Genomic DNA, 23,454 nt, shown 5'->3' with positions numbered 1-23,454 from the left:
CTAAGAAAGTTCTCAGAGTTCAACGGTGCTAAGAGAGGTTAATGGAGCTGGTTTTAAGCTTGGACAAGTTCTTGGAGGAAAAGTCCATAAACTGCTGTTGAGACAGACATGGGAGAAGCTACTGCTTGCCCCAGATTGGTTTCAAAAAAACTGAAAGACCCAATTAGAAAAGAAAAATCAAAAGGTAATTTAGACAAGGATTCTTCCTTGTATTTGAGAGTATACTGGGAATTATCTCCCTTCAGCCACAGTAATAACCTATATATTCAAAACAAATATTTTTGTACTATGTGAGCCAGGTCCTCAGTATACACAACTTGCCAGATAGGACAAGCCTTCCGTAGAGCATTAATGAACGATGGATTAATTTCTTGACACCTACTTGGAGATAAGTAACCCTCCTTTTTTGGTTGATTGTTGGGTTTACTTCTTTTCATTTAATGAACTGATAATTACCGTCATGGGGAGACAATTGGTTGGACAGTTGAACCTCTAGTTTGACTATGAACATTAACGTACTCACTGCAGTCAGAGTATACTGGGAAGTATTTCACTTTATACACGATTGATTTTAGAGTGTGATTTTCACTATACAGTATATAATTTATTACACTGAGCACACCAGGTCCAGGGATGTTACACGTTTATTAAACCCTTCTGGGTTAACACAGCTCACAACTTTTGAGGACAGGCTTGTCCTGTCTGGCAAGTTGTGTATTCTGAGGATCTGGCTCACATAGTACAAAAATATTTGTTTTGAATATATAGGTTATTACTGTGGTTGAAGGGTGATAATTCCCAGTATACTCTCAAATACAAGGAAGAATCCTTGCCTAAATTGCCCTGGATTGGTGGCATAGAATGCTGCTACTATTTGGGTTTTTGCCAGGTACTTCTGACTTGGATTGGCCTCCCTGAAGACGGGATACTGGGCTAGATGGACCATTGGTCTGATCCAGTAAGGCTATTCTTACGTTCTTATGACCTAGTACTTTGAACACCACTGGGTTTGCCCCATATCAATACCTGCACATCTTAGTATAAACTTTTTATTCACCAACATGAAAGATATACACAGAACAGAGAGAACACAATCATTTTCTCAGTACAATGCCACAATACAGATTAACATGGTAACACCCAACTAGAAATCCCAGATATCAGCGAGAGTCCAGGCCTGTACTCTGATAGCCTGGAGCCCTCCAAATCCATACTAGACACAACCCCCCAACCGCTCCCTCCCAACACCCCCCACCCCCAAAACCCCACCCTCAACCCACTGGCAAGACAGGGGCAACTGGCTTCCGCAAGCGATTGACCACCTGGCTCTTTATCACAGGGGGCAAAGTATCCAAATAAGAAGCCCAAACAGACAGAAAAAGCTTGCTCCGAGATCCAGAGAACCGAGCAGACATGGACTCCCAGTCCATTAAAAGATGCAATTTATTGCGCCAATACCAGATGGTGGGCGGGGAGTCCTGAAGCCAATGAGTAAGAATACATTTCATTCCCACAATATAGCCCTTACGAATGAGCTGGCTATCCCCTGCAGAAAGGCCGCCTAAATAGCCCTCCGCCAAAAAAATAGTCCCTTCCACCGATGAGGGGAGCCGATAACCTACCAAAGATTCCAAATAACAGCGGACCTCCATCCAAAAGGCAGAAATTGAAGTACACAGCCACACCCCATGTGCCAAAGAATTATCAACCCGGTGACATTTCAGACAAATAGCCGTAGGGGCACATCCGAAATAAAAGGCCCGCTGCTGCGAGACATATCCCCGATGTAAGACCCGAAAGTGACATTCCCGGAGCTCGGCGCTCTGCACCACCCGAGGTATCCGGCGCACCAGAGGAGCCAAGGACGCCACCCGCGGGCGACATCCCAGGTCCCGGGCCCAAGATGCCAAAAGCCGCTGATAATCCCTCCGAGGCTGCAGAGCCACCAATCTGCGATGATATTGAGAGATAGAAAGCCAATCCCACTGAGCATCAAAGAAAAAGTCGCGTACAGTGATAGCAAAAGACTGGGTCAATGAGTCCCTGGGCAAGGAGGCTACATAATGTGAGAGCTGCATATAAGCAAACCGATCCGTCGCACCCAAAGACCAGGACGCCTGGAGAGTCAAGAAAGGAACAGCGCTACCATCCATCTGGAGAAACTGCTCCAAAGTTCGGAGTCCCTTCCTCGCCCACCTTTTGAAAACAACATTGTCCTGTCCCGGACTGAAGGCCGCATTGCCCACTATGGGCAGCAGAACAGAACTAAAAGGCGAGTGACCCCACATCCGCGAAACACATCTCCAAGCCCGACGAAGCGGCTCCACCAAGCAGCTACGGGCCCCAGGCCCCAATCGCACCTTCCCGTCCCACTGTAAAAGATAAGGCAGAGCCCACGGAAAAAAATAATCAACCTCCAACTCCCGATCAGTATGCTGAGAGCCAAAAAAGAGCCAATCCCGGACATGCCGAAGCAAGCATGCCAAATTATACAAACGAATCGAGGGAAGACCCAAACCTCCCTGTGCCCAGGACCCCTGAAGGAAAGAACGATGCATTTTACCTTTCTTACCCCCCCAGCAAAATGAAATCACCAGTCTCTGAAGACCCAAAATATCTTTTTCCAAAAGAAAGAATGGAAGCGTTTGCAGGACAAATAACCATTTCGGGAAGATAATCATGCGAAAAAGATGAACACGGCCCATCAAGGAAAGCGGGAGATTCAACCAGCGCCGTAAAAGCCCCTTAGTTCCCTGCAACAAATGATCAACATTCAAACGGTAAAGCGCGGAGACATCCATAGACAACAAAATACCAAGGTATCGAAAAGAGGATCCCGCCCAGCGCAAAGGAAAATCCGGCCCCCATTCCACCCGCAAAGATTCCGGAGACGCCATAGCCTCCGACTTCTGCTTATTTAAACGGAAACCAGAAAAATCCCCATACTCACGAAAACACTCCAAAAGAGCAGGGAGGGAGGCCCGAGGATCCGTCAAATAAACCAAGAGGTCATCGGCAAAAGCCGCCAGTTTAAAATGATGAGCCCCCACGACCATTCCCATTATGTCCGGGTTATCCTGCACATCCCGAATGAGAGGATCCAGAGTCAGGACAAACAACAAAGGTGAAAGGGGGCATCCCTGGCGAGTACCCCTACAAATTGGAAAAGGATCAGAAAGGGTATCATTGGCCCACACACGGGCCACCGGGTTTTCATAAAGAGTCCGCACCGCCTGAATGAACCAGGGGCCGAGACCGTACACTCGCAGGACCTCGAACATAAAGCCCCAATCCACCTGGTCAAAGGCCTTCTCGGCGTCAAAGCTGATCATCAAAGAAGGCACCTGATCCTGTGCGGTCCGCTCCAAAGCCGCTAATATACGGCGGACATTCTTAGCAATCGCACGGCCCTTCACAAAACCCACTTGCTGATCAGAAATAAGACTCGGGAGTACCAAGGCAAGACGGGTGGCCAAAACTTTAGCAAAAAGCTTAGCCTCAAAATTCAATAAAGAGATCGGTCTGTACGACTCGGGTCTAGTCGAATCCTTCCCAGGTTTCAACAGAACAATAATCTGTGCTACATTCAAGTGGCGAGGGAGCTCCCCCAAACCGACCGCCTCGTTAAACACCGAAGCCAACAAAGGCGCCACCTCAGCTCGCAATATCTTATAAAACTCGCTACGTAGCCCATCCGGGCCAGGAGACTTACCCAAAGCGCTAGCCTGGATCTCCCGCTCAATCTCCCCTGCAGTAACCTCCGCCTCCAACTGCTCCCGAGAGGAAGCTGAAAGAGTCGGGAGATCCCGACCAGCCAAATATACCTCCCCATCTAGCAGAGGGTCAGAGGGGGCAGAATACAAGTTCTCAAAGAAATCCCGCAACTCCCTGTTGATGTCTCCATCAGTATGCACTATCTCCGAGTTCCGCGTCTGAAGAGAAGCAATACGCGAACTACCCCGCTGCTGTCGAACTAGCTTTGCAAGAAACTTACTACTCTTATTCGCAAAACGATAAAGATGATACCTATAATGCTCCATAGACCGACGAGCATGTTGGTGTAACAGAGAGTTAAGCGCACACTGAGTCTCCAGCAATCTAGCCCTATCCGGGAGTGCCCGAGTGGTGCCGTAGCGTCGACGGAGAGAAGAAACCAGTCTCTCCAGCCGAAGCAGCTCTCGCGTGCGCGCTTTACGCTGAAAACTAGCATAGGAAATAATCTCACCCCGAAGGACCGCCTTTGCCGTCTCCCAAGCCAACGAAGGAGTACCAAAATGAGCTGCATTGGTATCCTGAAATGAGCGCCACCGGGCTACCAGATGTTCGTGAAATTTACTATCACGATATAGGTGGCAAGGAAAGCGCCAACCCCGAGGGGTCCCCGGCGTCCGAGATAACTGCCATACCAACGCCACCCAAGCATGGTCCGATACCTCAATAGGCCCCAGCGTAGACTCTACGACCTCTGCAAACACAGAGCGGGAACAGAGAATATAGTCTATACGAGATAAGGAAGCATGGGCCCGAGAAACGTGAGTGAAATCCTTCTCCAAGGGATGCAAGACCCTCCAGGCGTCCACCAAGTCAAGGGAGGCACAAAGAATCTCAATTCCAGTAGCAGATTTCCGAGATTCCCTCCCCACCCCCGACGATCTATCCCAAAGAGGATCCGCCACCTCATTGAAATCCCCCCCCACCAACAAAGGAACATCTCCATAGACCGACAAAAGGTCTGCTAAATGATGAAAAAAACCCACGCCCGGGCTATTGGGAGCATAAAGGTTGCAGAGAATGTAAGGTTTAGAGTTCAAACTAACCGAGGCTATCACATACCTACCCTCCGGGTCCCTAAGGACAGTCTGTACCTCCAAATGAAGATGTTTACCCACCAAAATAGCCACTCCAGCCCTCTTACCCAACGCCGGGGAATCCAGGACATCCCCCACCCACCAGGTGCGCAGTTTGGCATGCTCCGCAGCAGTCAAATGCGTCTCCTGCAAAAAGGCCACGTCCGCCCGGCTCCTCCGCAGCTGTCGAAGCACCTTCTGTCGCTTTATTGGGGAATGAATGCCCCCCACATTCCAAGATAATAACTTAAGGGACATAAAAATGAAACAAAAATACCCAACAAGGAATCAAAAAATTCAAAAGCCTAGGAAGAGGCGTCCCAGCAAGCCCCCCTCCTAAGGCCACAGTCCTGCGGAAGCCAGTGCCTGCGGTCACCATGGAACAAGAACAACAACCCTCCCCACCCCACCCTCCCCCCCCCCCCCAACACCAACCCACCCCCACCCACCACCCACCCCAACCCAACCCCCAAACCCAACCAGACCAATCCTACCCCACTAAACTCCTCCCCTCCCATCCACCCCAACCCTTCTGGTCCCCACAGGAACCCAATCACTACAGACGCCCCCTCCACAGAAACCCCCCCAAAATAGCGAAGAGAACTGGACAAACCCCCAAGAGCAACCTAGCAGAATAGAACCCATCTCCCGATCTCAAGACAGCCTCATATAATGCCTCAGTGTCCCAGGAAGGGCCCCCCCGACCCAAAGAAACCTAATCCCCGACCCTATCCACCCCCTAATATCCCTTGAGAATGAAAAACCAAGAACCCCAAACTCATACTCAACCGGAACCCCAAAACCCCCACTCTAACTCTCCTCCCCCCCTCGCATCAGACACTCCGCCAACCACTCGTCCCCATGCACGCCCCTCACCCCAGTCAACAAGCTCAACAACACCCGCTCCAAAAGATGGATCCAGGCCACCGTCCACCCAACACAGCCTGGGCCGTTTAGGGGTAGAGAGAGGCCCCGTCCACCCGTAAGAAACAAGAAAGCCCCACACATCCAAGGGCCTGGAGACCACTGAAAGTCAAAAGCACAGAAGCTGAGCAGCGCCCCAGTCAAAGACCGAAGTCCAACCAAGGTCCCAGCCAAATCCAAGAAGGAGTCCCAAATTGTGGTCGAGCCAGAAGAATGAGGAGCTCCGAAGAGAGAAATCCAGCAAAAGTCCAGGGACACCGCGGCATCTGGAAGCACAGAATCCGAGCGGCGCCACCATCAAAGACAGAGCCGCACAGGGCCATCTAAGGACCTGACAAAGATCCAAGAAGGAGACCATAGTTGCACCAACTCCAGAAGAAAGAGTGTCTCTGAAGACCGGCAGCTATCAAGCCGGACCAGCAGTAGAGGAGATCACACCAGCGGCACTAGTAGAAGGCAGGTCCACATTCCACGCATCCAACATGCTCTGCGCCTCCGCTACGGTAGAACAAAACTGAGTAGTGCCATTGTGATGGACCCTCAACCTCGCCGGGTAGAGGAGGGCGAAGCGAACATGGCGAGCCGCCAGCGTAGAGCACACCGGAGCAAATGCCCGCCGTTGCTGAGCCACTTTCGTAGAATAGTCCTGAAAACAGAGCACCCTGCCGTTTTGATAGGTGAGAACGCGCTCGCCCCGAGCCGCCTGAAGAATAGACTGTTTGTGAGCATAGTTCAAGATCTTTGCTATTACCACCCGTGGCCGGGCCTGATGAGCTGAGCTGAGACCCAGGCGATGCGCCCTCTCGATACGAAGCGGGCCGAGATCCGCAGGAAAGGTAACGGAGGCAGCTAACCAGGCTTCCAGCGTGCCTCTCAAGTCCCGCTCCGCTACAGCCTCTGGAAATCCGATAAAACGCAAATTGGACCGGCGTGATCTATTTTCCAGGTCCTCAATGCGATCCTCGAGAGCAGAAATAAGGCGCTGCTGTGTTGTCTGGACATCCTCCACGTGCTGCAGGCTATCCTCCACATCGCTCACCCGCTGCCGGAACGCCGCCGTCTCCTGGCCCATAGCATCCAGCGAAGCCTGGACCACCGCCAGCTTGTGATCCAACGGCAGGAGCTTTTGTTCCAACACGAGCTCCATCGCCGCCGTAACTCCGGCCGTGATTTCAGTTATCCAAGCCGGCCCCCCCCGTAGCTGCTCCAGGACTCGGCGGCGCCGCCATCTTGAGTTCCCCTTGCTTGCCGCGGTCCTTTTCTCTGCGGGCCGACTTCAGCGACATACCACCGCAAAAGCGGCCCGAGACTCACTCACAGAGTCCGGAGGAGGGGAGATATCGGAGGGTCCGGTCCAAAGGCTCAATAGCCCGAGAATGCCCAAAAAGGGGGAGGGGAAGCTGCGTAGGGCCGCGGGAGAGAGAGGCACAGACCAGCGTCCGTCTCGCTGCACAACTTCACAGATCCAAGACTGCTCACTGGAGAGGCGATTAAATTCTGTGATCCTAGCTCTCTGTGACCAAGCACGATCTCTCTCAGAAGTACACTGGGAAATCCTTACCAGCGAGTCCAACCCCAGTGCAGCACCCCTCTCCACGTGGCTCCTATTATTTTTCGTTGTAGTAAAGCTGGATGCAGCTGCAAACCTCCCCTCTCCTAAGTTCCCCTCGGTTCAGGGACGGACATGCTTCCTTACAGCCAGCCGCAGACAGGATTCCGTAGCTGTTCCAGGGCACGGCAGCGCCGCCATCTTGACCTCCCCCTGCATGCCGCGGTCCGTTTCTTTGCGGGCCGATTCCTGCTCCACGCCCCGACGAAATCGGCCCGAAACTCGCCCACCGCGTCCGGAGGAGGGGAGGTATCGGGGGGTCCGGGCCGGCGCCTCAAAATCCGAAGAGTGCCCGAAGAGGGAGGGGAATCTGTGGAGGGCCGCGGGAGAGACACAGACTAGCGTCTGTCCCGCAGCATGGCGTCACGTGATCTCTTCTTTTTACCATGTTTTAAATGTTCTCATTTCTTTCCCTCTTCCCCTGTGCAGGTGGAGTTCCCAGAAGCTCGCATCTTTGAGGAAACGCTGAATATCCTCATCTATGAGACTCCCCGAGTGCCCTACCTGCACATCTTAAATGCAGAACTCTCCCTTTAGTTAAGAATCTGAATATATCTTGAAGAACACCGGAGATGAGCTCCTTCTGATTTCTCTTCCAACAATATTACTGTCAATATTACTGACGCCAAACAGAAATTCCACAGCTAAGACAGATTTTCAGTGAAAATAGGTACGGCATTAACTTTGCTTTCACCACTGATGACCTCTGATCCCCTTAGCCTTCAGATCTTCTCTTTGGATCCTCCTGAGCCCTGATTTTATTCTTCTCCTAAAGGCCTCAGCAGTCCACCATTGAGCTTTAGCACAATCTTAACACGTAAGCTGGGAAGCCAATGAAGAAAAATAAGAACTACAGATTTTTTTTTTTTTTTAAACACATGCCTTGAAAAATATCTCCTACTGAGAAGTTTCTGAAATACAACACTCTTCCTCTCTCTCACCTCATCAACTCAGAGTCACTAAGGGATTTTATGATACTCATGAATGCCTGATGAAATGCTGGGTTTGTGTCTACATATGATGCTGAGAGTGCTTGAGAAAATTTTTAATACAAAATAAATTGGTCTGGGCGCTCAGTGATAATAGTCGATATCCATTTTGGTCCAGAGCTGTAGTTACACATAAAGACTGGATTAACTTTTCCAAATATTCATTGCGCCTTGGATGTTTGCTTGTCCTTGGTCACCAGCTTTAAAATCACCTTGAAATTTGTTCCGAGTTGACTTGTATATCACAGCCACAGAAGTAATCATGGGATTTCTTGACTCTTGACTAACACATTTCATCAATTTCTACATAGTTTTTCTTGGCAGATGTTCATGTCCTTGAGCTTATAGTAAATGATGACAATTCCATCTATCATTTTCTCTCCTTTTTATACATTGAAGCTCCACTCGTGAGTCATGGTGATGACGTCTCATATTTCATGCAGGGTTTCAATTATATTAGATGATTAACTACATGGAATGAATCTTTGTGACAACTCATATCTTGTCCAGAAGGTGGTAATGAAGTTCTTTGATTGTGATGTTGTCTTTGAAGAAACCACGATAAATAATTGAGAAGACCAAGGAAAGCTTGGTACTTCTCTTTGGACTGAACCAAAGGGATTTAATCTTTTCAGCAATCCAAAACTATTTTGGGCTGCCAAAACATTACATTGCTCCAACTTTAAGTTTGAACCAGCTTCAGCTAAACAGTATAACATTTCTCCCAAGGTGTCAGGTAGCTCTATAGGGGCTGCAACAATCAAGATATCCTTAAAGCAGGAAAGAGCTTCTTTTTAATCTAGATTAAAGTGCATCCATGTATTGATAAAAATATTCCTAATACAAGTGCTGCTCTGAACTATCAGAATTTAATATGGCATGCTCAACAGCAATGAGTCTTTGCATACCATGGATTCTTTATCTACTTCTAGCTGTAGACAGGATTTGCCAAGTATATCTTAACAAAAATTTGCTCCTTGTTGGATTATTGCCAACAACTGCTATAAAGATAATACAGACCACAGATGTGCCTTAAGAACTTTACTTACTCTGACCTTTTTTGATGCAGATGGAGATGATTCCTTCAGGCATCTCTATAAAACTGATGAATGTTATCCACTTTGGAAGTATGATAGGCTCTAAAGCACCTTGTGAAATATTATGTTCAATCAATTTTTAACCTGATCAAAAATTAATTATATAAGGGCAATCAGCTACCACTAAGGTTCAGAGATAAAGAGGACAGGGCAATTAGCTTTTACAGTACATGAAAGGTCAACCCATAATAGTGGTACTGCGAGACTACCACTAGGGATCAGCACCACCATTTTTTTCAGACCCATAGTAAACAGGGCAGGAATAGAAAGGGGATTGTTCCAGCTCATGCAACTAGACACCAGTGATCTCCCTGAGGCAAGTCCCAGGGGTATTGGTGGGACTTCCATTTGCAGAGGGATCTGGGATGTTGGATCCAGGATAGATTTGAGGATCAGAGTGGAGGGGGCATGCTATGGAGATGTGAGGGATAATAATAATAATAATAACAATTTATATACTGCAGTACCATGAAGTTCTATGTGTTTTACAATGATTAAAGATGTTACAGATTAAACAAAGTACAGACTTACAAACTGACAGATTGAGTGGAATAAACAAAGTTCAGACTTAGTGATTAACAGTTCTAGAGATCGTTTGTTGAGGACTAAGATTGTATAGGTTGGTTTCCTAAGTATTTCAGGAACAGATGTGTTTTTAGGCATTTCCTGAATTCCCTATAAGTACTAGGCATGAGTAATTGTTCTAGATCTTTACCCCATAATGCTGCTTGATGTGAGAAAAGATGTTGGTGACTTTTAAATTTACAATCTCTAACCGGTGGAGAAACAAAGTTCGGATGTGAGCTTCGCCTATGTTTGTTGGTTGTGAAAGTGAAAAGGTTTGTTATATATTTAGGGCTAAGCCATAAAGTACCTTGAAGCAAAAACAACCAAACTTGAATTTCACACATGCCTCCATCGGCAGCCAGTGTAGAAGTCGATAGGAAGATGTTACATGATCAAACTTCTTCAGTCCATAAAGTAGTCTAACCGCTGCATTTTGTGCCAGTTGCAATAGCCGCATATTTTTCTGGGGGAGTGCCAAGTAGGCGATGTTACAATAATCGAGTTGACTCAGTATAAGGGATTGTACCAGAATTCGAAATGATGAGACATCGAAGTAAGCTCTGATGGACTGAAGCTTCCAGAGGGTGAGAAAGATTTTTCTAATCAAGGAGTCTACCTGGTCTTTCATGGTCAGGCTCTGGTCCAGTGTTACTCCCAGTACCTTCATAGTGGGTTCAATTGGGATAACTAAGGTTATTGATGCACACTGATGCTTTAGTGTCAAGTGGGTGTGGCTATGCTATGAAAAATTTTGTTTACTCTGAGTTTAGTTTTAGTCTGAATTCAGTCATCCATTGCTCCATCCGATTTAGTACTTCTGTTGCTTTGGGGGTGACTTCTGAGACAGAGTTAGTGAATGGGATAATTATCGTGAAGTCGTCAGCGTAGCTAAATAGTTTTATCCCCAGCTGGGATAATTGCGCACCCAATGAGGACATGTAAACATTGAAGAGCAAAGGGGATAGTGGTGATCCCTGTGGCACGCCAGATGGATTGCTCCATGTGTCAGAGAGATCGTGATTAAAACGGACTTGGTAGGTGCGTGATATGAGGAAACCTCAAAACCAGTTCAGTATCTCTCCTCTGATTCCAATTGCATCTAGGCATTGTAACAGTTTTCCATGGTCCACCAAGTCAAAGGCAGAGCTCATGTCAAATTGCATGATTAGGGCACTGAGGCCCTTACTAAACAGGTAACGCAAATTGTCCAGGATAGCCGTAATTATTGTCTCAGTGCTAAACAGAGGTCTAAAACCAGATTGAGATTCGTGCAGAAGAGAGAATTGGTCGAGATATTCCATTAGTTGGGTGTGTACCAATCCTTCCATGATTTTTACCATAAATGGAATAGATGCTACTGGTCTATAGTTGGTTACTGATGTTGATGATTCTTTACGATTTTTTGGGATTGGGGTTATTATAATATGACCATTATTAGTGAGGAATTTTCCATTTTTTAGGTTATTGGTTAGATAATTCAATAGAGATAGTTTAAAGACTAATGGAGCTGCTTTCATAATTCCTGGGGGACATGAGTCCAGGACACAGTATGATTTAGAGTATTTGTTACATAACTTGATGTAGTTATTCCATTCTAAATTGTGGAAGGAACTCCAGATCTTGTCCACTGGTATTTCATTTCTTTGTATATCAATTGATTGATGTTCATATGCAAAAATTGTCGAGTAATTATTTCTTAGGTTTTTGATTTTTGAGTTGAAATGTTGTGCTAGATCATTTGCTGAGGGTAGCTTGGTATTATGCATGGGTTGAGTGTAGCATGTGGTGTCAAATAAATTTATAACTATGTTGAACAGTTCTTTTGTATTGGCTCCTTTTGAATTAGTATTAGATGAGTTAATTTTGGATGAGTAAAAAGTTTTACGTTTTTCTTTTATTTGTTTGTAGAGTTTTATGTTGGATTAGACATGGAGAGTAATAGGACCCAAATCAGGAGGATCAGGGGGATTGAAGCTGGAGGGGGCATGCCATAGGAATGTGGGGGAGGGGGAGGGAAGTTTTGTTTTTTTTAATGAAGTGTGTTTTATATGCTCTGGTTTTATTTCCAATGTTTTGTTTTTGTTACCTATATAGATTTATTAGATGGGTTGGTGACAAATAAAAATAGGTAAATAACTAATATATTCACATTTCCATTAATGGAGCAATTCTACAGCACAGACACTAAAATTTATATACATTAAAACACACAAAAATGCAAGCATACCACCTAAGAACTATTCTCCAAATACCTGCTTAACGTAGCAGGTATGTGCAAAGAGTTGTGTACATTGGGATGAGACACAGGTGTGACCCGTAAATTAAAAAATACTTAGGTGCCTGTACTTATACCAGCTCATGACTGGTGTTCAATGATTGTGGCGATAAATTACAAACATCCAAAACAAAGCACCAAAAGGTTCCATAGAAGGAAGGAGAAACCAAAAACAAAAAAAAGTCTGTGGAATCAATGTTCTTGATTTAAAAGTCTTTAATGACAAATGTTCAAATAAAAGCAATGCAGACAATGTAAAGTCAATCCACATAGAGGGGCATAATAAAAAAAAAAGTCTAAGTCCCCTTTTGGCCTAAGGCCTTAAACGTTGAAAGTAGAAACAGCGAAAATGTCCATTATCAAAAAAAACATCCAAAAGGAGAGTTTTTTTGATAATAGTCTGCCTCTACGTACAGTTGTTTAAACGCCTAGACCACTACTACGTTTAAACTTATACCCTATAATCAACCAAAAAAAAGCCTAAACCCCAAACGTCCAAAACAAGAGCTTTTAGGCAAAGGAGGAGCCAATCTTCGCCTAAAAGCTGGATTCTGTAACCGGTGTCTGTCAAAAACAACACCGGTTACAGAATCCACCCCCCCCCCCAACGACATCAGGGCAAGAGGGAGTCCAAGCCCTCTTGCCCCGCAGCACCCGCGAACCCCCAATGAAGATCAGGGCAAGAGGGAGCCCAAGCCCTCTTGTACCGTGATCCCCAACCCCCAACCCCAGCAGAGTCCGATGGGGCCAGGAAGGAGCCCAAGCCCTCCTACCCTGCAGCCCATCCCGGAACCCCCAATTACGTTCGGGGCAGGAGGGAGCCCAAGCCCTCCTGCTCCATGGCCACCCCCCCCAAACCCCTGATTACGTTCAGGGCAGGAGGGAGCCCAAGCACTCCTGCCCCGTGATCTCCAATCCCCCCCGAGTCCGATGTGGCCAGGAGGGAGCCTAAGCCCTCCTGGCCACGTGACCCCCACCCCCTACGAGATCGGGCAGGAGGGAGCCCAACCCCTCCTGCCCAGGTGGACCCCCTACCCCCACCCCCACTAAAATATGGGCAGGAAGGATCCCAGGCCCTCCTGCCCTCGAATCGCCCCCCCATGACCGCACCTCCTCCGAACCCCTGATCGCCCCCCCCACCGACTTGTACCCCTCCTGCCGACCCCACAACCCCCTCTACCCCCAATATCACCCTCCATACCTTGTCAACGTTGGTTGGATAGATAGGTGCCAAGCCCGCCCGTCCGGCAGGCCAGCCAGCCTGGTAACCTGCCTAAGGTTTTGGTTATACCTGCTGCACGTCTAGGTGTAGGTCAGCCCACCTCCCGCCCACCGTCCGCCCTTTCCCCTCCTCTAAACACGCCTCTTTTCTCTCTGTGCGTTTAGTGGCAGGGGAAAGGCCTAAACTGGTTTTAGAAACGTCTAAAACCAGCTTTGATTATGGCTACTTGGACGATCAGGCTTTTTGATCGTCCAAGTAGCCATTTAGGCCACTTTTTAGACGTTTTTTTATTATGAACCCCATAGTGACAGGGAAGCCATGACAGTCTGACTTAATAGACACTGCTTCAGTAGTATTCAGGCTTATATTGAACTGGTACAGTAGGTATTTTTCTGTTCCTGCAGGGCTCACAATTACAAAGAAAATTCAGAACGATCTACTGCAGGGTTTGTACCATGAACCCACAGCCTTTGGTCCACTGCTTTAGCTATTAGGCCATTCCTCTACTCTGTATGGATGTCTAAATGACAAAAATTTGAACTGTGTACAAACAGATTGCTCACTATATCTCAAACAATAACAAAATGCATTGAACGTAAATATCACTGTGAGGGAAAACACCGCAGGTTAATTCTGAAAAGTGGAGAAAAAGACCTCAGTGTCATGTTGGATTTAGTAAAACCTCCTAATTCTCCTGACATACCAATTTCAAAAAATAGTTTGAAGATGCAGACACATCCTTGGTCTTAAGAAAAACTCCACTCATTTCTCATTCTTTACTTGAGTTGAAATGATATTTATCAGATAAGTATCAATACAGTATAGCTATTACAGCTTTAAAGTTTATTTCACAGCTTAGCAACAACTTAGCACTAGCTTACAAAACTCAAAAATAAATAAAGAAAAACAAACCTTTGCTGCAGGGATTTCCTCCACACAGATCTCTAGCAGGGAGCAAAAAAGAGGTCCCGACTACGGTCTAATCGCACCCGTGGTTCTCAATATGTAGAGTATATCCACAGCAGAATGATACTCTTCAGCAGATTCCCGATGTGGTCCCTGTTTTGCTGTAAAAGCAAAAAAATTAAAATAAACTTCAGCAAAGCGCATCAACAATCTTCAGCAAACAAATATATTACCAAACCCTACTGTACTTCCATACAGGTACCACCTGCAGCCATAAGGGCTATTGGGGTTGTAGAGAGGTAGGTATAGTAGGTTTGGGGGGGCTCACCATCAGTGCTCCCTCTAAGCGGGCGGGTGTTGTGAGCAAACTTTTTTTCGCTGTGAGCTAAAAATATCGGGCGCCAGCAAGTTATGAGCCAACTCGCCCGATTCTCCTCTCGCCGCCCTGCCATCTGCCGTACGCCGTGCGCTGTGACGTGAAACTTGTGCGCTGCGATGTAATATTTTGTGCGCCAGCGCACGCCAGCGCAGCTTAGAGGGAACACTGCTCACCATGACCTATAAGGGAGTTCTAACGGTTTGGCTGACATTGCTGCCTGGATGTCCTGCTGTCATCTGAAACTAAATATGTCCAAGATTGAGCTGCTCCTCTTTCCTCCTAAACCCTCTGCTCCTTCTCCTCCTTTCTCCATCTCGGTAAATAATATTGTCATTGTTCCAGTCTCTTCTGCTCACAACCTTGGAGTCATCTTCAATTCCGACCTCTCATTTACTACGCACATCCAACAAGCTGCTAAGACTTGTCACTTCTATCTCTTCAATATCACCAAATTTCACCCCTTCCTCTCTGAGCACACTACCCGGACCCTTGTCCAAGCTCTCGTAACCTGACGCTTAGATTACTGCAATCTACTTCTAATTCTGCTGCACGATTCATCTTCTACCAACCTCGCTACACTCATGGCACCCCTCCTTAAGTCACTTCACTAGCTCTCTATCTATCATCACATACAGTTCAAGCTTCTATTTGCTGACCTACAATCTCTCCTCGCTTCTCTCTCCTTATACACCTCGCAGAGAATTCCATTCCTCAGATAAGCTGCTCATAGCTGTACCTTTCTCCTCCACTGCCAATTCCAGACTTTGTTCCTTTCATCTAGCTGCCCCCAATGCCTGGAATAAATTACCTGAGTTTGTCCGCCAAGCCCCTTCCCTTCCCTTTTTTAAAAGAAGATTGAAAACCCACCTTTTCGATATAGCCTTCAATCCTTAACCCTATTCCTCTGCCCACCATCCCAGTCAGCTGATTAACCGTTCCCCTTAACTGTTCCATGACATCCTTTTTGTCTGCCTCAGCTGTTTAGATTGTAAGCTCTTTTGAGCAGGGACTGTTTTCTTCTTTGTGACTCTGTTCAGCTCTGCGTACGTCTGGTAGCACTATAGAAATAATAGTAGTAGTATGTTTATGTAGCACCCTTTTTGTGAAGTTCACAGCAGTGCCCTATAAGGTGTCCCACTGCTCTCTTACTATGTCTGAGTGGCCAGTCCATCACATTGCTGGTCCCTCCCATGTCAAAAAGGTCTTGTTCTGGGCATTTGGGACTTGGACAAATATTTGGATGAGAATACGTTATAAATATAGACAAACTGGCGGTCTGGACAATCAAACGCCTGGACGTACAGATAGACTATTTAAAAAATATATATATACAGTATATATATTTGGACATACTTTTCGAGAATGTGCCCTTCATCCAAATGGAACTTAGACGTTTCTTTTGATTATGCCCCTCCAAGTGTACTAAAGAACTCTATATTGTAACTGTAGAGATACACTAGGTACATCTCCAATATACAGCCTTTGTACTTATTACAGCTTTGTAAACAGACCCCTGGGTCTTTATGCCTTTATCTAAGATGGTGGCCAGGAACCCAGCCTTTAACAGGAGCTAGGGATGTGTGTTCATTTGAAATGAAATTTCTGGAGTTGCTTCATGTCATTTTCTGCCCAAAATGACAGGGAAAAAATAGGATTTTTTTAAAAATGTTGTTAATACTGTGCACTCTTTCCAAAGATTACACACTTCCAACAATATTGCTTCCATAATTAAAAATATGAAAAATAAAACAAAAGTTTTCATAAATAACATAGGAAATGGTATGAAACAAACATTCCCCCTCTTTTACAAAGCCACGCTGTGCTAAGTGCGCCTAAACCCATAGAGATTTAAAGGGTTTTGGGGCTTTTGCTATGCAACTTTGTAAAAGGTGGTGTTGAGGTTGGTAGGCTGCACGCCCCTAACAAGAACATAAGTCAGCTTTCTTGGCAGTTATAATTCAGCTATATTATGGCAGATTTGTCACCTATTTCCAGGCAATTTGATGCTTGGTGCATGTGACATGGGAGCTTTTGTAAATAAACTGATCTGATTACTATCACTTTGCAAAACCTTAATGCTGTAGGGATTGTTTTTCTCTGCGTGCTCAGTTTTTTTCAACAATAACGGCTCTTATTCCATTGCAGATAGCGCTCTCTTTGAGAGTTACACAGAAGGGGAAGTGAAACAGCTGATCTCTATGCTCGTGGAACGGTACAGACAATCTACAAACTCTGGGGAGCATGAGCTGCCTTCTCTCCCGAAAGGTGGGAACAGAATGAAGCGGGCCCGGGCCAGGCACAAACCCTGCGAGATAAAGGAACTGGAGGTCAGTGTCAGCGATTTGGGCTTGGGTTATGAGTCAGACGAGACCATACTGTTTCGCTACTGCAGTGGGACTTGCGATTCCTCCCTGAGGAACTATGATTTGTCACTTAAAAACATGAGAAGCAAGAAAAAGATCAAGAAGGAGAAGCTGAGGGCCCGGCCCTGTTGCCGACCCCTTCTCTACGATGATGATATCTCATTTCTTGACGTTTATAACCACTATTATACCATCAAGGAGCTCTCAGCCAAAACATGCGGCTGTATATGAGAAGGACAAGACTGTGGGAGTTAAAGTGAAAAACACAACAAAACATGGCTCCTGGTGGTGCTGCCCTACTGTGGATCCTGTCCAGGGCGCTAGCACCAGAGACCAAGAGGATAAGAGGTGGCCGTTCAGCATGTTTCAAGAAGCCAGGAAGGCAACTGTTCCAAGTCTACCTCAGTTCTGTAGCTGGACTCTAGGGGCAACCATGGTCCTTATCTTTGGTTGCAATTCATTGCAGCTTGCATGTAATAGGATACAACGTAGTTTTTCAGCACAACAGTGCATACCTCCTTTTTTCCCAGCTGATCACAAACTCGAGGCATTTTTCCCATAATAGATGAAGACCAAAATTTCCTGTTGTACTCATCTACTAAGGAATCCTCAGGGTTTTTTTTCCTAGGGTTTCTACCTGTCCCATGTCAACTAAGACAAGCTGAGTCAGTCTTGGTTTTGCCCCATAGTCTTGCAACTTCAATTTCTCAAGGAAAGACAGGAATCCATATGAAACCTATGCCATCAGTCAAAACCAGAATGGATTCAGCCTGCCATAGCTGACCCGAGTAAGATGGCAGTCCTACACTTTGCCCTTGTCTCAGTTTAGTTAAGTTTGGCCAATCGCTAGGGTGACCAATTGCTCTGTGTTTGAGGAAGTCTATATATTCTTTAAACAAATAATGCTCTGTCTTAGAAAAGAAGCCTATCCAGTCCAATGCATTTCAAAAGAGGTTTATCCCTTATACCCCAGGACGAGAGGTTCAAAGTGGCTCACAAAATAGCAATGGGGAAAGTCAGGCATCTTATAAGGAAACTGTATTGTCATCATTGTCAAATCCAATTCCTTACCAGTTTTATTTTGTTTTAGTATACTACCCAAACACTGCACATAATATCCAAGCCAAGCTTTGACCAGGAGAAGAAGTGGTCTTCAGCAGCCAAGAAGATGGCTGGGCTGAAATGGTGCTTCCTCAAGATAGAACAGTATTTTCAGTTGATATCGAAGATGGCATTGAATCCAAGAGATTTTCAGAACATGCAGCAACATGTAGATCAAATTGTTTTTTTGTGTTAATGATGAAACAAGAAGTAAATACTCTTTTGTATCTTAAGATCATATGTTACCATTATTACATTGTACACATATATACAGAGTTTGTAAATGTACATATATATGTATATATAAATATATATTAAATATATATCTATATATCTATCTATCTATATATAGATATATATATTGGTGGAGATTTCAGATATTTGTTATCGTTCCTACCCCTTTCTTGAAGATGTCAATTAAACTATTGGATGTTATTACTCTTGTGTTGTAATGTTGAGTTTGATACCACAAACAGCTCTCCTCAGAGTCTTCCTGTTCTAAGTAGTGCAGTCAGAGCTGTTGTGGGCTGCAGTGCACCTTTAATGAGCAGATAACCTGCTTGTTAATGGCCGATGCCTGTTAAAAAAGTTTTCTGTGCTAAGCATATTAAAACGCATGCTAAAGAGCTGAACAGCTACCCCAGAGCTAACCCATAGCAATGTTGAGCTGTGCACTGTCTCCATTCCTGTTTAGTATATTGTTAATCACTCTGATAGGTTTGCTGAAAGTAGTATATCAAGTTTCATTAATCATTAAATATTACCCACCATTATCCCATCTGTTTCTTCCCTCAAATCCCCTACTATCCAACATTGTCCCTTCCTCTAGCTTTTCCCTTCACATCACCATCCAGCATCACCCAGTTTCTCTTCTCTCGTCCCCACCACCAACCAACAGTTTTTCATCTTTCCCTGTCCCCCTCTGCCAACATCTAGCATCACCCCATCTCTCTCTCTTTCCTGTCTCCAGTCACTCCACTATATAGATAGATAGATAGATAGATAGATAGATAGATAGATAGATATAGAGAGAGAATGAGAATGAGAATCACACTTAGCGTCTCTATTCAGCATAACATTTACAACATCATATTTAGGCCAAGGAAAAAAGGAAGACAAGACCTAAATACCTGCGCTAAAGTTGTGAACAGATCAAGCGTATTCTATAACAGTGCAGATAAGTTTTAAGAACACCTATAATCCGCCTATGCTTCTCCCCCCTGGCCATGCCCCTTTTAAGATTCACATACTACTTTACAGAATGCACCTACAAAGTTATGCGCATAACTTCGAATGAGGACTAGTCAGTGTCAGTTATTTATTTTATTTTTAAATTTTCTATACCGTTTAAAACTAAACGGTTTACACGATTTACATACATAATTTCAAAACAAAAACATGATAAAATAACATACAAACAATCCTCAGAAACCAGGACTACAAAATAATACCATAGGTTTGCATGATAAAGATCATGAATAGTTCATCAACTCTGCCAGAGAGGAAAATTATTGGCTAGAGAAAGGCATCTACAAATAACTGCGTCTTAAGTCATTTTCTAAACATGCCCTTTCCCAACAATTTCGTATCTGACCGACCAGGGAGTTCCATATCTTAACTTCTGCACAACAAAAAGTCATTTTACCAGTTTCAACAAGCCTTGGATTCACAGTCGTCTTCTACAAAGCCGTACTAGCGGCTGCCGCGCAGCAACAGCCCCAAAGCCCTTTAAATCTCTATGGGCTTCGTGGCCGTTACCGCACGGCTTTGTAGAAGAGGGGGTAAATTCTCCAGGTGCAATGATCCAAGTATATTATCTTTATTTATAAAATTTATGGCTCATGTTAGTGCTGATAATTGGCGCTAATTGGCTTTAATTGAAATTTACAAGCTTAAATGTTATGCCTGGGTGTAAAAGAGAGGTCTGGAAGTGAGGGGATCATGAGTGTTTCTTGAACTGACCCGCTTAGTTGTAGAACAAGGGAGTTCTGTGCTAGAGAGTTGCGCGGGGACAGAAATCCCACCCGTCCCCACCCGTCCCCGCGAGGAATCCCCTCCGTCCCCACCCGTCCCTATAAACTACAGAAATAGTTATTTCATTTAATTATGCTACTGAATTAAAGGCTCTGGTAGAAACCCATTTACAAATAAGCAAAAAGACTTTATTAATTTGGAAATATTAATTGGGAAGAATACATACTTTGTAAACGGGTTTCGCCCAGAGCCTCTAATGTTTATAATTTTTTATCAACACAACTAATATACTACTTTATCCTAAAGCAAAAAAAAAAGAAAAGAAATAGAAATAGAATTTTTTTTCCTACCTTTGTTGCCTGATTTCTGCTTTCCTCATGTTCTCATTCAATTCCTTCCATCCCTGTCTCTCTTCTCTCTGCGTCTTCCATTTGCTCTCTTACTGTGCCTCCCTTTCTCCCCCCTTCCAAATTGGTCTGGCACCTATCTTCTTCCCTCCGCTCCCCCCATAGTCTGGCATCTCTGTCTTCTTCCCTGCCAGCGTCTTCTCCCCACTCTCTCTTCCCCATTTCCTTTCAGCGTCCTTCTCCCCCATCTTACCCATGCCCTGTCAACTTCCTTCTCCCCCCTCATTTCAGCGTCCTTCTCCCCCCCGTCTTCCCCATGTCCTTTCAGCATCCTTTCCCCCCTGTCTTCCCCATGTGCTTTCAGCGTCCTTCTCCAGCCCTTTGTCTTCCCCATGTCCTTTCAGCGTCCTTCTCCCCCCCATCTTCCCCATGTCCTTTCAGCGTTCTTCTCCACCCCTTTGTCTTCCCCAGTGCTTTCAGCGTCCTTCTCCCCCCTCAGTTTTACCTTAAGCGCCTTTTCCTCTCCACTCCAACTTTCCTCCCTTTCTCCCTCCCTGCCCTGTACCTTTGTGGCGCTTCCCTGCCCGACTGACAACAGAACAGGCCCGGTCCAACAAACCTCCTTGCCCTATAGCCGTGAATCTAAATTACCTTCTTACAGCAGCTGGAATATTGAAGCAGCTGTAAGAAAGTAATTTAAATTCACAGCTACAGGGCAGGGAGGTTTGACGGACCGGGCCTGTTGTCGGTCGGTCGGGGGAACTGGCTGGCTTTGCTGCACCCGGGGTGGACCGCCCCCCGCCTTGTATCACTGCCTTTTCCCTGCCTGCCCTGCCGCAGCACACAGCCGACCGGAAGTCTTCACGATCTCAGCGCTGACGTCGGAGGGAGGGAGGGCTTTGCTTAAGCCCTCCCTCCGACGTCAGCGCTGACATCAGGAAGACTTCCGTTCGGCTTTGTGTGGCAGGGCAGGTAGGGAGACGAGCCTCGCGGCTGAATACATCCAGCCCCGCAGGAACCCCGCGACCCTCGGAGGCGTCCCCACGGGATCCCCGTGACCCTAGGGGGCATCCCCATGGGATCCCCATGACCCTAGGGGGCATCCCCATGGGATCCCCGTGACCCGAAGGGGGAACCTGCGGGATTCCCGCGGGTCCCGCGGGATTCCCGTCGTCCCCGTTCTCGTGCAGCTCTCTATTCTGTGCCTAACTTACCTAGCAGGTTGCATTGTAACGCTTTTACAACAGCTGAGGTAGATTGCTCTGTATAGTCACACCATTACAGAAGCTCGTGCTTTATGTCACTATTGTAAAGCTCATTTAAACCGCTCAGATTTGACTGCTCCAGTCATTAGTAGCGGCATTTAAGCTTTCAATAAACATAAACTCCCTCCCTAACACCTCCACTAGGCTGGTATCCTAGGTCCACTGCCTTCTCAACTCTGGTTGCAAGCATAACAGAAACCAGATAACATAATCCTCTGTGTATCACAGCTTGCTCTACTGGACCTACTATCTGAAAGAGGAAGTTACATCATAGGGGGGAGGCTCTGTAATGCCAGCTGCAGCACACAAAGGACTATGGCCCTGCATCTGGTTTCTGTTTGCTTGCAGCCAAAGTCAAGGAAGTAGCAAGTCTGATAGGTGGACAAGGAAATGAACCAGCAGCTGTATGGCAGGGAAGGGAAAGGTTGTATTTTATGTTTCTTCTTGCTGCTGCAGAAATGGGAAGACAGCAGCCCAGTAGGGAAAGCTTAACCTCCCCAAGACATATATATGGGACTTTGCAAATATAGAGTTTCATGTGAAACAGGAGCAGGACTGCATTTCCTAGCCCCTCCAGAGGAAAAAAATGATTTTAGAATGCTGCAAATGAGGAAAGAAAGAACTCCACTCTTCCCACATAGACATAAGAGCAGCATTCTAAAATTTCTGCTTCCTCACAAAATGTCCCTAATCAGTGGTGACCCCTCCATGTGGCATTTTTCCCCATCTACTCATACTAGCAACCCACCCTATGTCAACCTACAGCCTCCAAGTTCATCCCCAACAATCTTCCCACGGCAGTCTAACCCCAACCATAGCACTCTTGATAGTAAGTGCCTCCAGCCAAAGCATCCCCTGATAGCATCTCCTGATAGCAACCTTCCCCCCCCATTTTGTTGGCTCAACTCCCGATGCTCCCCCCTCAAGGCAGGATCCCCTTTCCTCCCCCCACATATGGGCATGTGCCCAGAATGTGTTACCCTCCCCCACAAAAAGATACCCTTTCTGGTGGTCCAAACCCCATTTAGAAGACACTCACCTGACAGATCCTCCCACCCCACTACTTTGATGGCAATCCCAGTATTACCAGTGGTGTCTGGGGTCTAGAGGAGCAAGAACAATAGCCACTCTTTCCCACACCAATGCTCCTTTAAACTTAAATGGTCACCATTGGGTAATGCAGAGATACTAATGCTAAAGGTCAAGCTTCCACCCACATTAGAGTCCAGGAACCCAAGGTAAGGCCAGGGTTGCCATTGGAATGCTGGGGGTGGTGAGGCCTTCTAGAGAAGGACCATCCTAATGGGGTTTGGGACATGAGAGAGTTCTTTGGAGGAAGGAAACCACATAGTGAGTACCTGCTCATCTGTTGGGGTTGGGCCAGAGGGGCTCCTGAATTGAGGGGTAATTCCTTGGGCCAGTGAGAAGAGTTTGTAATTGGGAGGTGCTATGTTTGGGGGTGCTTACTGTTGGGAGGGACTGGCAGAGTCAGCTTGGTGTGGGAGCTGGAGGTTGCCGCAGGGAAAGTTGCTGATTTGGGGAGAATAGAGAACTGTGCCATCTAGGGGAACTGTGGGATTGGATGGCAG

General features: G+C 46.1%; 1 protein-coding gene across 3 annotated transcripts in view; it reads left to right on the top strand.

Moving 5' to 3' along the window:
* NRTN (neurturin) overlaps positions 1-18,717 on the top strand; it is a 118,256-nt gene extending 99,539 nt beyond the window's left edge. For all 3 annotated transcript variants that reach the window (XM_033954665.1, XM_033954667.1, XM_033954666.1), the window contains exon 4: positions 16,961-18,717. In XM_033954665.1, the coding sequence (XP_033810556.1) occupies positions 16,961-17,409 (449 nt within the window). In that variant the 3' untranslated portion in view covers positions 17,410-18,717. The remainder of the gene's footprint in view (positions 1-16,960) is intronic.
* The last annotated feature ends 4,737 nt before the right edge of the window (positions 18,718-23,454 follow it).

This window comes from Geotrypetes seraphini, chromosome 8, assembly GCF_902459505.1.
Source record: "Geotrypetes seraphini chromosome 8, aGeoSer1.1, whole genome shotgun sequence".
Taxonomy (NCBI): Eukaryota; Metazoa; Chordata; class Amphibia; order Gymnophiona; family Dermophiidae; genus Geotrypetes; species Geotrypetes seraphini.
Note: the sequence above shows the minus strand (reverse complement) of the source record. Positions and strands in the feature narration are given on the sequence as shown.